This window comes from Rhinolophus hipposideros (assembly GCF_964194185.1).
Source record: "Rhinolophus hipposideros genome assembly, chromosome: 16".
Taxonomy (NCBI): Eukaryota; Metazoa; Chordata; class Mammalia; order Chiroptera; family Rhinolophidae; genus Rhinolophus; species Rhinolophus hipposideros.
In genome coordinates this window covers 8,579,349-8,592,785 of record NC_138062.1, presented here as the reverse complement: position 1 = coordinate 8,592,785, position 13,437 = coordinate 8,579,349, and the positions used below count along the sequence as shown (strand labels likewise).

General features: G+C 39.4%; 1 protein-coding gene across 3 annotated transcripts in view; it reads right to left on the bottom strand.

Moving 5' to 3' along the window:
• Window positions 1-12,503, bottom strand: part of HSPA4L (heat shock protein family A (Hsp70) member 4 like) — a 44,086-nt gene extending 31,583 nt beyond the window's left edge. The window contains exons 1-5 of one of the 3 annotated variants that reach the window (XM_081076909.1): window positions 12,406-12,503; window positions 11,134-11,331; window positions 4,627-4,684; window positions 2,938-3,078; window positions 377-499 (exon numbers count right to left, since the gene is read on the bottom strand). In XM_081076909.1, the coding sequence (XP_080933035.1) occupies window positions 377-499; window positions 2,938-3,078; window positions 4,627-4,684; window positions 11,134-11,240 (429 nt within the window). In that variant the 5' untranslated portion in view covers window positions 11,241-11,331; window positions 12,406-12,503. Of the gene's footprint in view, window positions 1-376; window positions 500-2,937; window positions 3,079-4,626; window positions 4,685-11,133; window positions 11,332-12,169; window positions 12,217-12,255 lie in introns of those variants that run through there. The other 2 variants (XM_081076908.1, XM_081076910.1) reach the window with 2 other exon arrangements.
• Window positions 12,504-13,437: the final 934 nt, after the last annotated feature.

The window sequence follows — 13,437 nt, the reverse complement described above, 5'->3', positions numbered from 1 at the left end:
TCCCTTTGTTCAGAGTATCCCCGTTCTACTCATATACCCTACCAGCCCATCAACCACTCTGTAACAATCTCTGTTATAAAATCAACTATCGTGGTATCACAGTGCTTGTGTTGAAGTACACCCTTATTTTACTTAATAATGGCCCCAAAGTAGTGCCAGAGTAGTGATGCTGGTGATTTGGATATGCCAAAAAGCCGCCGCAAAGTGCTTTTAAGTGAAAAGGTATATATGTATAGAAAAAAAACATAGTATATGTAGAGTTTGTTACTATCCGTGGCTTTATGCATCCACTGAGAGTCTTGTAACATAACCTCCGTAGATAAGAGACTAATGGAAAACACGATTCAAGAATATTCATTACTGAAGTAAAGCTTACTGAAATCACACAGTCAGCCACTGGTTTCTTCAAAGCATTTTCTGAAGTCTCTTTAAGCTTGGCCAACAGCATTCCAGTAACTTGCTCAATTGCAAAAGGTCTCTCTTCATCTAGATACCGCACCTAAAACCAAAAGTTGAGATATTTATTGACTCATCAAATATTGTGAAAGTCTACTCCATACATGATGGACGTACAACAGTGAAAGAGGCGAAGTCCTGGCTCAAGGAAGTTATATTTCAAAAAGAGTATTCTAGTATCACAACCTCTCGTTTCTGAAGTTGCAGTGCCTAACACATAGTATCATGACCAAATTATTTTCAAAAGTGTCTTTACCTGCTCCAGACCCCCACCACCCACAAAAGCAATTTTTATCATTCTATTTCCTACCTAACAATGAAGAAGAAAAAGATAATCTTTCTTTTGAAAGTTAGAACTTTTCCTGGTTTTAAAATGAAAGATTTAGGCATCCAGTTTTGGGGAAAGGAAAATAGAGCATTAAGGGGAAAAACAATATCCTTATTTGAAAAAGTATGTATTACCCCAAGCTTTCTGGGGATAATTATGAATTAAATTTTAGAAATGTGTATATGAAATTTATAAATTATTTTTTAGATCAAATATCCAATTCATCTTTTACACAGGTTTAAGACCAGGTTGCATTTAAGCACATAAAATGAAACTTTACAATGCTTCTTGACCAAAAAATACTGGAGGACCTGTGATTACTCAAGTAATCAAACCCTTTTATAGTGACAATTACAAAATTAATAAGCAGTACTAAGTTATCTTAGAACCCGTACAATGACTATATTTAACTGAGGAAAAAGCATTATATGAAATTAATAAAAGTGGGAAAATGTCAAATACACTAAAATAAGGGAAAATGAATCAAATACCATAGTGTCAGTCTGATTACAGGAGGCACAACAATACAATATTCTTTTGCACAAGACTATCAAGTTAGATGAAATACACATCAAAGTATATACAAACCAATGTCAAAAAATGGATAAAATGCTTAAGAAGTCAAATCCTAAAGAGCTTCAATTTTTGAAAGATGAGGAAACTTAGTTCTAACACAGGACTGAATGATGTTTTCAAAGCCTTTTACATGCAACCACTATGACTGCATAAAAATTGTATCACTCCAGAATTAGGTTTGGCTTTCTTTAAAATTTTTTATCCAGTTAGTCTCAAACTTATTTACAAAGCATGATTTTTAATTTTTAAAGATTAATAGCACAAGAATTTAAGTAGTTTAGAATAAAAGTGCTTCCCATGGTCATTAACCAGAACTTATCATATCTCAAGGATATGTGAATATTATCCTTTACCTCTTCTATTGCTGTCATACCCATCTAGCTTCCTAGTCAGCAACCCTTGACCCACAAATTTCACCTAAACTATGGCTTCACAATTTGTCTAGTCTTAACCTCTCATGGTGTCCTCTTTGAATTATTTTAACAGCCTCATGTCGTCTTCTTAAAATTTTCATCCATTCTGTAGTCAGAACCCTCTTCTAAAAATGGAAATATCCACATAGCCTTAAAACATATATGTTAAGTTTAAAATAAGTTATTAAAATAGTTTTGAGACATAATTCACATAACAAAGTTCATCCTTGTGGTGTACAGTACAGTTCACCACTAATTGTAGTATATTTTCATTACCCTGAAAAATCATGTGCCCATTAGCAGTGACTCCCCATTCCCCCAATCCCTAGCAACCACTTACCTACTTTGTACGATGTACTATTTTTACCATCTACTATTTGTCTGATTATGGACATCCATATAAATGGAATCCTACCATATGTGGTCTTTTGTATTTGGCTTCTTTAGCATGTTTTTAAGGTTCATCCATGTTGTAGTACGTATCAGGATTTCACTTTTTTTTTCAAATAAAATTCCATTCTATAAGTTTCCCACATTTTGTTTATCCCCTCATCAATTGATGGACACCTGGGTTGCTTCTCTTTTTGGACTATTATAAACAAGGCTACCATGAACATTTGTGTACAAGGTTTTGTGTGCACATATGGTTCAAATCTCTGTGTATATACCTAGGTGTGGAACTGCTGAGTCATATGGTAACTATGTGTTTTGAGGCTTTTCCGTTAGTTTTTGGAAAAAAAAAACCAACCCCAAAAACAGAAAACATGTTTTTATTAACTAATCTATAACTTTCCATCTTAGGATGTAGAATTAAAAATCCAGAATCCATCTCTTACTTGGAAGAAGGGTTTGCTTTACTACTTCTAGTATGTTGTAAGAATATTCTAAATTAGAGAAAACTCATTATGGCAATTCATACTTTATGGGCCTATCTTTTGAAATCATAAATGCCACCTCTGACTTTATTCATTAAAAACGGTTTACCTCTAAAAGTTCTCCCAATAATAATGATTTTTCCTTGATAATAAAACTACTGTTTGGATTAAGAAGATTATCTACATTAGAATTTTTTTGCACTCACTAAAGCTCACAAGTAGGTGATATTATTGTATTTCATTCCTTTAATTTAATCCTATATGTACACTCTGGGAACACAAAGCTTACCTTAACTCCTGCACTTCCATTAGGCATCTTCTGCAGCTCATAGGGAAGCTTGATCCTTTCAGTCTGCACAATAGGGTCATCAAATGATCGTCCGTGAAGCTTTTTGAAGCCATGAATTGTGTTTCTTACATTTGTGACTATCTGTTGAAGTACACACTTTAATGTATCAATTGCTTAATGAATGCAAAATAAGCACGACATTAATACTTGAGAACCACCAAGTCTCTTTAACCTACACATCCGAGTTCAGAATTACACACAATCATTCAATTTTATGGTTTCCAATTAATAATAAAATTATACAAAGAGAATGTATGCATCTTACCTATTGCCACTCCCCCCATTCTCTTCCTATTCTAGGAATGTTAGATTCAAAATTAATGTCTTCAAAAAAGAAAGAATAAAACTTTAAAATCTATCCACAACTCCTCTTTGGTTTTCCTCAACACTTTTGCTCTAGTAAATTGGTATCTTTGATTTAATTTTTTCCACTTTCATTTCTGTGTTTTTATTTAAAATATTTTTTATTGTCCCATTTTTCTTTTCTTCTGAATATCTGTGCAAATTTCTCATACTTACTATGTTGCTTCTATTGCTAAAAATTGCTCCTAGAATAGTAGATTAAATCTCCTTCCATGTAGTGTGGTACTAAGTATCTTAATTTGTAAATGGCTTGTATTTTGGCAAAGTAATTTTTCCTTTAACTAGAACATGTAGTTCTAACTATAGACTATTACTCAGATCCAGTTGTTGCCCTCGTAGTGACCTTTAAAAGCCAAATAGATCATAATCTTCAATTATGAGATGAAAACCAAAAGGATGCTGAATTACCATGTTGGTTTTTAGCTCTTCAGGAGAATTAACTTTATATAGTTTGCTTTCTTCAGAGACTCTGTTATCTATGATACACTGATAAGATCAGCCAAAATATCTGATGTAAACTTTAGTAAAGGGGTCATTTCGGCATTAAACTCAACATTCGTTTATGTACAATATGAAAATAGAAGATAAGAAACATGTTCATACAGATCAATTACAACACAACCTTGATAAAAATTGTAAGCAAAAACTCCCGGATAAATGAGTCAATTACTCCAACAAAGTCATTAAGAAAAAGCCCCATTAAATAAAGTTATTTTATAATGAAGAAAAGACATTAAGTATATATTAAAATGCCCAAAGTAATTGTTAAGGGCTTTTGGTTCAGGGCAATAAATAGCGTCCAAGGAAAATGAACCTACAGCAGAACAGTAAAACTGAGTGTGCTACCACAAGCATTTCAGAAGCCTAGAAATATGAATACTTAAACAGATTCCATGTCAAGTAGTGGCAGGCACATTGAATTACTCTGGAAAGTAGTTCCTGCATTTTCCCCACCTTATTTTACCAAGACATTGCTCACCTGTTGTTGAAGTGTATAATCTGGAGAGGATAGCCCCTCATAGAAAGTGACCACACAGGGAAAAACTGATGTCATATGACAGCACAGCCTAACTTCACAAGATTTTTAATAAAAAAAATTCAAAAAGTATTTTACAACCCAAAACATATCTAGTAAAATACAAAAATTTAGGATGTCAGATTGTCCCCATTCTCTTTCTTCACTTTTAATTACGGAAAACGAGAGCTTTGTTACCAAGATTCAGTTAATTCTTCCTAGAAATCAAAACGTCTACATTAACAATTTACCTGGCTCTTAGCTGCATTTCCAATGGCTCGAGTTCTCGATCCCAACGATATACAGGCCCTAAATAGGGAAAAACCACAAAGTTTGTTCCCATGGTACTTTTATATCAATGTACTATTATTCTGCTTCTCCTTACACAAAAATAAATTAAAAGGATTAATATAATCATGTATCATTTTAAAAATAGGTTACAAAATATCAGAATTTTACATATTTTTAAACATTTATAAGTAATGAAATAGTGGTTGGAATAAATGATATAATTTTTTTAAATGTGCTAATAGGTGGCAAAACGATATCGGTCTCCAAACCTACTTTTCAAATTCTGTTAGCCTGTGACCTGCTAATAAAGTTATGGTATTCAGTAAGAACAGGCTGCCTCGATCGAAATCCTGGCTCTGCTACTTAATAGCCAAATAACCTCGTAGAGAGTACCTAATCATTCTTTGCTTCACTTTCCCATCTGGAAGATACGGATGGTAATATTTACAGGTTTGTATGAAGATTGAATAACTAAATATAGGTAAATGCTTTGAACAATATGATTGCTGCTCTTATTACTACATTTATATTAATACTGCTTACAAAAACATGTATAGAGTAACATTATCATCAAAATACCATTTCATGTTATGATTCAAGAAAATATTTCCATGATCTTAGTTATAACTACAGGTAACTATTCATTCCATCAACAAATAGTTACAGGCATTGTGTATATACCACCTACAATCACTGTCTTTGGAGAGTTTATAGTCTATTGAAAAAACCAACATAGAACAGATTAACCAACCAACATAGATTATGAACGATACTAGCAAAAAAACAGAATAATCACTTCTAGATATTAAGGCTCAGGAAAAGCCAATATAAGGGTTACTTCTGAATTAAGACTTGAAAGAAGTGGAAGCATTTTAATCTGTAATGCTTTGTTGAGAAGCACATTCCCGGAGTGTAGGTATACGTCTATTCTCAATAATGATAGCCAGAGTGATCCTCTTAAAGACCAGGGTCATGAAACTCCTGGGCTGAAAACCCTGCAGTAGTGTTCCGTTTCACAAAGTAAAAGCTTAAGTCTCTCAGCAGCCAACAAGGCCCTTCAGGGTCTGGTCCTTGGCTGCTCCACCCTATAAACTTCAACCTAGGCACACTGGTCTTGCTACTTCTAGAATCAGGAAAGCACGTTTGTGCTTCACGGCCTTTGTACCTGCCAGGCTCTCTTTCTGGTATGCGTCTAAATATACCCACATGGTTTGTGCTCTCACTTCTTTCATGTCTCTGCTCAAATGTCAGCTTCTCAGAGATACCTTTTCTGACTGTCTTATGTAAACCACACTCCTGCTTCTTCCTAACACATACATCTCCTACTGTTTACCCAATTTTATTTTTCCCCACAATGTATCACCATCTGATACAATTTATTTACCGACTGTATCAACATACAGTGGTGCGAGCCCCGACTATATCAACATACAGTGCTGCCAGCGCCATGAGGGTAGACAATGTAGGCCTCACTGCCTTGATATGCACTGTCCAGTATGGAAGTCATCAGATACATGTGCTAGCAAAATTTAAATGAACTAAAACAAAAAATTCAGTTCCTCACCATTAGTCACATTTCCAGGGCTCAACAGCCAACTTTCAAGTACTTAACAGTCACATGTGGCCAGTAGGTGTACAGAGAACAGAACACACATAGAACAGAACAAATACAAAAGAATACAAAGTTCTGCTTGATAGAATTAGCTTAGATCATAATCTGGTACACAGTAAAATACTTACTGAATGAATGGAAACATGACTCCTAAGGGTAATGCTTATTCCTAGACCAGGAAGAATAACTTGGCTAGTTTCACCGGACATTTTGATAGTTTCAGGGCCAGATTACACAGGGTCTCAAATGACAGATTATAAATTTGAAATTTGTTTCAGTAGGTAATGGGAACTCATTAAAGGCTTTTAAATAATGAAGAGAACACTCTATGCTTATATGTAATACAAAGTGAAGAGGAAAGATCTCAACACTGCTTTTCAAGGACTGAACAAGACGTCGTCATATTGGGGAACAAAGGATTTTCCAGGGACATCAAAGCAGGTTAAGTTCATTTAGTCAATTTAACAGATGTTTACTGAGTACTTACTATATGACTGGCACTCTGTTACTAGAAATTTAACAATGAGGGGAAAAAGACATGGTTTTTGGCTCGCTTGGAACTTACAGTGCTACAGACTCACACAAATGAAAGTAAACTAGGTGCCGCAAGAGAGGGTACAAATAGTGCTGTGAGAACAGAAAATAGCCAGAATTAATCTAGAGGAGGATCAGGACAGGCCTAGCAGACGAAGTGATGAGATTAAAGTGTACATGAAGATGAGATGCAAATAGGCAAGAGTTTGCTGGAGATGGTTTTGACTCCAATGTGAACTGATGGGAGGAGAGCTAGAAGTTACAAGTAATCTATATCAGGATGGTAGAGGCTGAGACAGAAGGAGAAGGAATTAAGAGATATTCAGGAGGACTTGGTGATGAACTAGATCTTCACCATCAAAACGAGTAGCCACCAGATACATGTGGCTATTAAGCACATGAAATTTGGCTAGTCTGAATTGAGATACACTTATTGTAAGTGTGAAATATACTCTGGACTTTGAAGATTTAATATTTAAAAAGTAATGTAAAATATCTCATTAATTTAAAAACATTGATTACATGTTGAAGTAAGATTTTGGATATACTGAATTAAATCAAATATCTTAAAAATAATTTAACCTCTTTTCTTTTTAATGTGGCCACTAGAACATTTAAAATCAAGTATGTGGCTCACATCATATGCTAGAATAGATAATAGAAGAGGTACGTGTCAAGAATAATGTCCAGGTTTTCAGTTTGCGTAAGAGGATAGATAATGACGCCACTCAACGACACAGAAAAACATTCGAAGAGGGACAGGTTTGGGGGAGGGACCATCACAAGTTTTATTTTGGACATGTTGAGATTGAGGAACCTCTGATATATCCATGATACATAATTAGAAGTGAAATGTTAAAAGGGATGGACAGACAGATGTAGGATACAACGGAGTAACTGTTCTCTAATTATGATCTAGTGAAAACAGGATAATAAGGACATAGCAGGAATCAGTAGTTCAGGTGACACCTTCACATCTCTTGGAAAGAACTCCCAAAATAACTCTTCGACATTGTCTCTGCCAGCATAGACATTTCCATACCCAATATGACAATCCATGTGGATTGTTGACATTCCATCCTAAAATTCATCAGAGAAAATATGGATTTGCCATCTCTTAGCCTATTTATAATCTTTCTCTCTAACTCCATTATTTGGATACTCTACTATTAATTTTTCAACACTGGACTACCATCACTTGAGTGCACAGAAAATCTTATTCTCAGGTTGATTCTCAAGAGTTTAACTTCTGTTAGAACACTAGATCCAAGTAAGACTGATTCAGCTATCACTTATTAAGTGCTAGATTCTTTGAAATATGCTTCACACATTATCATTTCACAGATAAAGCTGAACAGTTATCATTATTAATCTCTTTAGTTACATTTAAAATTAAGAAGACATTTAAAGTTTAAAACATTTAATGTTGTAGCTTGGAAATACCCAATTTCAATACAAAGAAAATCTTTCTCTCATAGCTAAAGGTCTTCAAATGCCTTTCTTCCTTCAATTTTCTGTCAAAAAGATTCTAGAACACAATCATTAAATAAATATCTGCGAAGGATTTTTAGAAAAATCAAAATAAATACCTATTCTTTCTCAAAACTTTTACCCAACTTTAATAATACCAAGGCAAAAGGCACATTATAGCATGTTAGGCATATATAAAAGTTTTTATAAGAAAGGATATTCAACTGTTTATCTAAATGTGTACCATATAATCCATCTATATTATACTTTTAGAGGTTATGTCAACTACTACTTAGAAAAGGAGTGTTTACAAAGCAGTTTACAATATCCAATTTGATGTTGCCACCATAGTGGCAGAGATTCTCAGAGAATACCACAGAACTCTAAACAAACAAGCAAAACTTCTAAATGTCCTATCTCACTTTTAGTAGAGGAGGAGCAGCATAAAAATCAAGCATGTTAAAAAATGACACAAATGTGAAAATGTATGGATGGTGAAAACTAATTTAATCGAACATTTCCTTCCAGGATCCTTTCATAATGCATTTGCATCTTAGAAATACCTGTGTTATATCACCTTGATGTCAGCGACTGGAATATGGAAAACAATTTTTTGAAAAACTATGTTTATGTGTATTATTAAATACTGTAGTGCATTAGAAAAGTTACGGTTCCTTTCATAGTTATAATGCTTTTTGCAAGATAGGCATTCGATAAGTAAGTATCCAGGGATCAGGAATGGTGTGTTTTCACTCAACAATTTAAGCCCCACAAAGTAAATATACAGTGTAAGAGCACTGGACTACAATGAAGTTTTAGTTCAGGAACAATACAAGATATATTCCTGAGGTAAATGACAGTACACAGCCAGGGAAAGGAGGGCAGGGTTGCTGATGCAAGTTAATGAAGAATGTGATCATTGCACCTTAGGAAATTTCTACTTTGTTAGGCTCATTCAATCTAGATATTAGCAGTGGTTCGCTTACACACAAATCAGAAACATATTAAATCTCAGCTGCATAGAGCTAGCCAATGTGCCTAAGAACAGGAACAAAGAGAACTCTAGAAGACTCAAATGAGCAGCCTAATTTTTAAAGAACACTCTTTGTAAGTCTAGCCAGGCTCTTTAAAGAATCATGGACTCACGAGTAAGATTTCGAAGCCTGGAAATGCAGTATCTGTCTTACAGTTCTGGTTTCTGATCTTTTAGGATAAAGCTTTCAGGATCAGGGAACGTCCATCCTATCTCTCATTTTTCCTCCATAGGTTAAGTCCCTAAAGCCTAAGGCTGCCCCCATTAACCTCTAGTCTGCTAAAAGAGGAGAGTGGAATTTCCTGGTCCTTTTCTGGCAGAAGCTCATATATGTTGTGGCTTAAAACAAAATCTTGTAGAGATGAAGTCATAAATAGTCCACAATTACGGTTTAGCCTCTCACTGTGCAGAAAAACCTTTAAAAAGGTTTTAAAAAGGAGAAGAGCTCTAACAGTACTATGAAGATTAACTGACCTGTGCTCATATTGGAGAATATAAAGATCCAAAATTTCAATAGAAATATAATGCACACATCTGAAAGAGGTAACATAAAAATTTTCTAGAATATTTTTTCAAAGAAACCAAAGTACAGACTGCATCAAGCAAGCTACTCTTCAATATCTCCTTGAAGTATTTAAAATTATTCATAGAATTTTAGTAATTTAATCATTTAAAGGCTTAACTTAACAGTGATCTTAGTTGAAATTTGTCTTATATTTAAACTATTATATTTTGGACTATTCCAAAGGGTCAAATTAATGTGTTTAGTTACCTTTCAATAAAAAGGCAGGGACAGTTGGCTTCCTCATAAAAACACCAGTAACAGGAGCCTGCCTACAAGAAGAAGCTGATTTTTAACATCCCTGTCTTAACTATATTCTTTGCCAACAAACTTCCCAGACCAGAGAAACAATGGAACTTGTGGAAACATGTTTCCATGACATAATGCCGTGCCTTTTAAGTCTTTCATGGAATGTTCATAATAGAATCACTCCACAGTCATGTTTATACAGGACAGCCGCCTCCGACTCTCCAACAATTGATCCTGTACAAGTACGCTTTTGATAGGTTCTAACTCCACCACTTTCTACTAAAGGGCTTACACGACCAATAAGAGAGGCCCAACACTGCCGTCCCTTACTTTCTCGCTATTAATGCACCATTAACATACGCTCCGGGAAACCGGTCCCAGTATCTAGAATTCTCAAGGACATTATGGTAAATTAAAACCCTGCACAACTCAACCGCTTTTCGTAAAAAACAAAAGGGGGGGGTCTATCTGGGCCAGATGAACCTACACTAGTCTTCTGATGTGTGCACTCCAAGCTTTCACTTATTACTTTTCTGCGAGAGCAGTCACGCAGAGAGATATGGGGACAGGAGGAAGGGCGGAATTAATCCAGAATTCTTTTTTCGGCTGGCGGGGGATGCCCGCCCGCGTCCGATAATCCCCCAAAAGCTCCACCAGAAGTAACGACAGATCTCTCTCCAATGTTCGGTATGTCGAGGCGGTGCCACACCAACCCCTTTACGGAAATTCAAGCAGGGCCGGTGGGGAGCCAGGCAGGGGTTGCGGGTACCGAAAGGACAGATGCGCAAACTATCAGAGTAAGTCCCTGGACCTGAAGGAAAGACAGCTTTGCGGAGTCCGACTCCCCCTGGGCCCGCCGACCCCCGGCTCCCGGAATTGCAGCTGGGGGGCTGCACCTGTCATCTCAAGAGTTCGGCGCGCGTCCCAAGAAGCCAGCAGGCGGGATCAACATAGGGGGGTAGAAAATGTTTCTTAGGCGCGGGGTTAGCCCCAGACAAGGTACTTACGGGGTACATCTGTCGCTGTACTCATTCGCGATGGTCTCGATGCCGCCACTCCTCGCTACAGCGATGTAGCAGTTGAGAAAGCCGAGGTCAACGCCAACCACAGACATCCCGCCGCCTAAAGGTCGGGGTGCTGGTGCTGAAGCCTCCTGTGCGGGGACCGCGTCCTCTTCTGGGCTGTTTCTCCTGGGAATGCGACTCCTACGAGAAGCAAAGAGGAGGTGACCCGAAGTTGCTACGTATTAAATCTGGGGCAGCGCGTCGAGCAGCCGCGAAGGAGATGGAAGCCGCCGCGCCGCAGCCTCCGCAGCCCGGGTCTCTCTCCACTGCGGTTCCACCGCCGCCAACCGGCAGTTACCGAGGTGTGCGCCTGCGCGCACGGCCGCCCGGGAGGCGCACGAGCCGCCTCTCCGCGCCCGAGGCGGCGCCGGGTCTCAGCTTCGGCTGCTTCCGTCAGCGCTCGGCAACGGCTGCTCGAGGAGCTGCGGGTTCGAGAAAGATCTGGAAAATGGAGGCGGCTGAGCCGCGGGTGGGCGGGGAAGCGGGAGCGCGGAGGGCCAGGGAGGAGGGGAACCGGCGTTGGCTCACGCGCCCTCGCGCGGCTGCTGGGTGCAGTGCGGCGCGCTCGCGGGAGGCGGCGGCCGGTGCTCCGCGGGCGTCGGAGGCGCCCTTGGACTGTTGTTGGCAACGGAGGCCGCGCCCGTTACAGCGGCCGGGTGCTGCGCGGCCTGCCCGGTGGCGGGCGCGCAGGCGGGTACCTCCTCCCGGGGGCCGCCGCAGCCGAAGCACCCACCGGCGTCCTTGCCGCCCACCGCCTCGCCGGGCGCTGTGAGGTGGCGCCCATTGTGCGGCGCAGCGCTGACAGCCTAGCCTGGGCCTCGCCCCAAAGAGCGCGCCGCGGAGGTGTCCGTTTCGCTTCAAAAGCGTCTTGTGTAAAAATGGCTGAACACATGTTAGGGGTTTTTTATCCTTCCCAGGGCTTTCAGTACCCAAAACCAGACTGCCAAGGAAGCACACTGACAACCTGCCCTCCGTGTACCTTCCTTCCCATCGCCCTAGCGATGCAGTCCCCTCCTCTACCCCTCGCCTCTGAAAACCGGTTTTACAGGAAGTGACCTTACTCACGTGTGTGTCTGTGTCCCTGCGACACCTGGCAATCCTGGGCAGCGCCGCCAGCCTCTGCCCTGGAGAAGCGGGGTCCGGCTGGCTGCCCCTTTTATTTGATCAGCATCTGATGTCGGTGTGACATTTAACCAAGTTGTAGTTTGCACTTACGGAGGTGGGCTGTGCTGTTCCTTCTGGTTCAGTTCTTCATGTGTTTCCGGTTCGCTCTCTTGCAAGTCCTCCTGAATTTCGTGTTCCTTCTCGCCCAATCCTGTGGGTGTTTCCTGTTCCTTGTCATCCAATTCTTCATGTGTTTCCGGTTTCCTATTTGTTGCCATCTTGAAATACAATTTTTTACCAGACTTTTTAGTCCTCTTACTGTTCCACGTTGTCAACTTCTTAAAAGAATGTATGCCTGTTACTACTATTAATGCTGCAACAGCAGCCGCCGCCATTGAGGCTATAGCTGCTGCTACTGTTGCTATGAGAATCATGAAATCCATTTTCAAGGGCAAACCTGAGGATACTGGGATGTACAGTATCGTTTTGACTCTCGTCCTTCTACATGAAAGACTCACACCTCTCCTCCATTTTACAAGCACACAGGAGAATCAGCAGCTCCCCGCGACACCCTCCTCAGGGCCTCCGCAGGCCGGGCAGGGGCCTCCCGGCAGGCAGTGCATCGGCAGCGGGGTCGGGCACTGGCTCCCAACAGAACCCAGGTCCCTCGCCTACCAGGCGGCGCCGTGGCTGCGCCACACCCTCTTCAGTCGCCTTTTTAGCCGTCATCCTTTTGGGTCTACCACCATCTACATTTATTCCAGAGTATCTTGAAACTCTCCCAAGGCCGTTTATTTATACATACTTTCCGTCTGTAAAACGTGAGGGTGTGAGAATGATTTTTCTATTAAAAAACACTTAAAATACCAAAGTAAAAAACAAACAGTTCAGGTCAGGAGCAAGGGATTGTTATCATCACATTCTTCACAATTATTGGGAGGAAATGAGAGTACCTAGTGACTAAAAGCATGACAGGCCTTCCCAGGCTTGCCTAGCTTACTGGCAGTAAGGCCCTAGACAAGTTACTTAACTCTACAAAGAAAATAAATGACATAAAAACAAAGGGGGGTGGGCAATGGCACAGAAGCATCAAAGAGCATACTGTATTGGGGAATCAGAAGTTACTGGTATATCTAGAAGGAC